General features: G+C 64.8%; 1 protein-coding gene across 1 annotated transcript in view; it reads right to left on the bottom strand.

Annotated features, from left to right (window-relative positions):
• Nucleotides 1-837: 837 nt before the first annotated feature.
• Nucleotides 838-3,616, bottom strand: part of MNEG_7341 (hypothetical protein) — a gene marked incomplete at both ends in the record, with an annotated part of 3,527 nt that continues 748 nt past the window's right edge. Inside the window, 6 exons of the mRNA XM_014044188.1 lie at nt 838-1,510; nt 1,831-2,026; nt 2,267-2,349; nt 2,587-2,735; nt 3,016-3,124; nt 3,320-3,393. Of these exons, the coding sequence (XP_013899642.1) occupies nt 838-1,510; nt 1,831-2,026; nt 2,267-2,349; nt 2,587-2,735; nt 3,016-3,124; nt 3,320-3,393 (1,284 nt within the window). The remainder of the gene's footprint in view (nt 1,511-1,830; nt 2,027-2,266; nt 2,350-2,586; nt 2,736-3,015; nt 3,125-3,319; nt 3,394-3,616) is intronic.

Here is a 3,616-nt window from a genome sequence, read left to right as displayed (position 1 = left end):
GGACGGAAGGGTCGGAGACCGATCTCGGCACAGAGGCAGAGGCGTCTCAGTCTGACTGGCAGAGCGAGGCCGAGTGACAGCGGTTTGTAACTGCAGCGGTTCGGCCCCCAGCGTTGGTGGTGTCCTGCGGGCGCAGGCTGCAGAGGCGAAGACTGGCGACGCGTCGGCTTTCTTGGCCCCAAAGCCTTCGTACTCGCAGCTTACTTGCAGCTTGCCTTGTTTGAGTTGGTACCCGCGCTGCGCCGCCAAGTCGGACGCACAGGGGTGGCAGGGGGCAACCTATTACAGTGGGTGTGTGAGCCGGGGGCCCGCTCCCAGGCGTTTGTCGAGGGGGTGGGGCTGCATCGGTTGGAAAATTTCAAATTCGAAGTTCAAGGGATGAGGCGCGAACACAAGCAGGGGCAAGGGACGCGAACGCGGCCGCCACCGCTGCCTCACGCAGCGTTTGACAGCGGCAAAAGTGGGAGGGGGGGGGGCGCGCCGCCTGAGGCTGCAAGCATTAAGGCCGCGGCTTCTAAAAATGGGCCGTATTTAAGGGTCTGCCGCGGAAAGACGGACTGGCGAGCAGCAAAACCTCACGGCTGTGGCGCCCTGCAGGGAAGCTACTAGATTAGTAAGGTCTGTGGGTCGCTGCTGCTGGTGGCGCTGAGGTAGGGGTATTGTCAATGGAGCAGGGGAGCGTGGCAAATGACTTGGTACAAGGCGCGCGTGCGGCAGAAAGTTGGCGACGGCGCCGGACGGATGCCGCACGGCACGAAAGTTGCACAGGCACAGCGTCGCCAATGTACACGGCGTAATCTGGGTGCGCGTGCGACCACGGGATTGCGCATCGGCATTTCAGACAACGTGCGAGTCTGTGGGCGCCCCTACCCCACGCGTGCTGCGGTTGGGGCCGGTCGCACTGCTGGGCAGCTGCACGTAACCCCCGTTGAGGCCGCCCCCCGCGCCCACGCCGGCGCCGCCGGCGCCGCGGCCTCCTCCCCCGCCGCCGCTGCCGTTGCAACCCCACAAGGGCCCGGGCTTGCCGCTGGCGCCGCCACCCCAGGATCCCTCGCCACCGCCGCCACTGCCGCCACCGCTGTTGCTGTCGCCTGCCCCGTTCCTCGAACTGGGGTTGAACAGATACCGCAGCATCTGCTGCAATTGCGGCTGCCGCCGCTGCGACAGCACCGCGGCCTCCTCAAGCTGCCGTTGGTGGGGCCCGCCCTGGCCGCCGCCGGCGCCTGCCGCGGCGCCCGCACGCCGGCTGTAGGGCAGCCCCGGCTGCTGGGGTGCATGAGCCCTCCAGGGGCCCCAGGGCCGAGACCTGGCACCCCAGCTTGCGGCGTACGGTGGCCGCTGCTGCTGCTGCTGCTGCTGCTGCTGCTGCTGCTGCTGCTGCTGCTGCTGCTGCTGCTGTTGCTGCTGCTGCTGCAGCAGCTGGCGTGCGTATGGCGCGGCGTGCAAGGTCGACGGTGCTGGAGGCAGCTGCTCGAGCAGCTGCACCTGTTGGCTGGCGTGCGGCTGCTGCCTGCAGGGCGAGGGGGCAAGGGGAGGCGCGAGGACGGCGTTTGCTTGGGTGGTGAGTGGCAGGCGAATGGGTTTAATCTTGATCAGCATGGCGGGCCATGTCCATTTATGTCGCATACCTAAGAAACAAAAACATGCACACGCACACACATGCACACACACAACACAAGGAATGCACACGCACACAAGCACACAAGCATATGCACACAAGCACACACGCATGCGCACACACCCATTCTCGGCCACAAAACCACGCAGTACCAGTCACGCAGGTGCCAACCAACAGCGACGCGCGCGCACACGCAACCCGCCAACGCCCACCTCAGCAGCTGCGGCATGCAGCCGTAAATCCGCCCCCAGGCCGCCCTCAGCGGCGAGACCGCCAGCGCGACCACGTCCCACCCGCTGTAGCTCCAATCCGGCGCCGTGTGGTGCACAAACAGCAGGGCGTCGTACACGCAGTTGGTCGGGTCGGGCTGACGGCCGGTGTGGATGAAGTAGAAGCCGGGCAGGCGCCCTGAGCAGCGGTCGGCCCGATGTGTGGTAAGGAGTGTGGACGTGGGGCCGGCGGCGAGGCGGGGGTCACGGGTGACAGCAGGCTGAGCAGCGAGCGTGAACTTGATGGGGCATGAAGAGCAGAGGTCGGCAGCGCGGCCGGCTGGCAGACGACCTGGCTGCCCGAGATAGGTCAGTTGCGGTGTCCCCGTCCACCCGCCGCCCTGCCCCGGGCCATGCCAAAAGCAGCGCAGCCACCCACCGGCGCAGACGAAGCCGGCGTGTGTGTAGAGGCGTATGGCGGCGTCGTTGTAGGTGATGACGTGGAGGAAGACCGCGCGGCACCTGGAATGAGGGGTACAAAGCCAGCACGGCCCCGCGGCATCGGCACATGCGTGCGTGCATAAATGCACACATATCCAGACACATGCACGAAGACACACGCACGCAGACAGGCATACACACACACAAGCACGCGCGCAGACACATGCATGCATACACACACATACACACACACACACACACAAGCACAGGCACACGTGTGCATACAAGAAACTACACGCACACCTCCAGGCCGCCCACCTGGTCTCTGCTGCGTACTGTGTCACCAGCCGTATCAGCCGCGACGCGATGCCGCGGCCCCGCCAGCCGTCCACCACCCCCAATGTGAGAATGTAGACGGCGCTGTCATGATCCAGGACCAGGCTTAGTAACCCCATCAGCTGCCGGTCCTGGTGGGGGGGTGGATGTGGTTCACGGAGGGAGGAGGGACATGGCCGACGGCGCAATGCGGGCAAGGTGGCGGCGGAGAGAGGGCCGAGCGATGAGTCAGCGCTGTGACGGAAGTTGCATCACACAGGGGGCAAGGCGGGGGCCAGCGATGCGTCCAGAGCAAGAGGGCATGGCAGGAGGCGCGACACGGCTGTGGAAGACCGTGCAACCACACAGCTACCACGCGTGCTGCAGCCGCCGCTGCCGCCCCTGCAACCGCCCATCAAGCGCCCCACTCACGTGCGAGTCGCACTCATGGAGTCGCACCACCCGCGCCGTCACAAAGCCGACTAGCTGCTCGCCGCCCCCAGGGCCGCCAGGCTGCACAAAGGCACCCCAAGAGAAAATCCTGCGAGTGGTGAGGGATTGCGCCGGAGATGAGCAGCCGGCACGACGGCCTCGCCGCACCGCGCCGTCCTCCCAACAGCCGGGTGTCTGTCCTCTGTTGATGTCGGTACACCTCCTCAACGCGTGCTGGGTGCGAGCGCAAGGGCTCAGCGATCGGTGCGCCGCAAGGCAACCTACAGTCGTAACTTGTTCGCACCTGTCCAGTCCTTGTGTGGCCTTATAAAAGAAGCCATCGTCGTAATCGATAGGAAACAATTCGCCGTGAGCCACCTGAGACGCCGCGGCGCAACCAGCCGTGTGCATGTGCGTGTGCGCGTGCGTGTGCGTGTGCATGCAATATTGTGTGTATTTCGGTGCTGAGGTATGTGCTTATGGGGGTGCAGGTTGTGTATGTATGTGTGTGTTTGTTTGTGTGTGCATGTGTGTGTGCACGTGTGTGTGTGTGTGTGTGTGTGTGTGTGTGTGTGTGTGTGTGTGTGTGTGTGTGTGTGTG

This window comes from Monoraphidium neglectum, assembly GCF_000611645.1.
Source record: "Monoraphidium neglectum strain SAG 48.87 unplaced genomic scaffold scaffold01289, whole genome shotgun sequence".
Taxonomy (NCBI): domain Eukaryota; kingdom Viridiplantae; phylum Chlorophyta; class Chlorophyceae; order Sphaeropleales; family Selenastraceae; genus Monoraphidium; species Monoraphidium neglectum.
The sequence above is the reverse complement of the archived record's forward strand: the minus strand, read 5'-3'. Positions and strand labels throughout refer to the sequence as shown.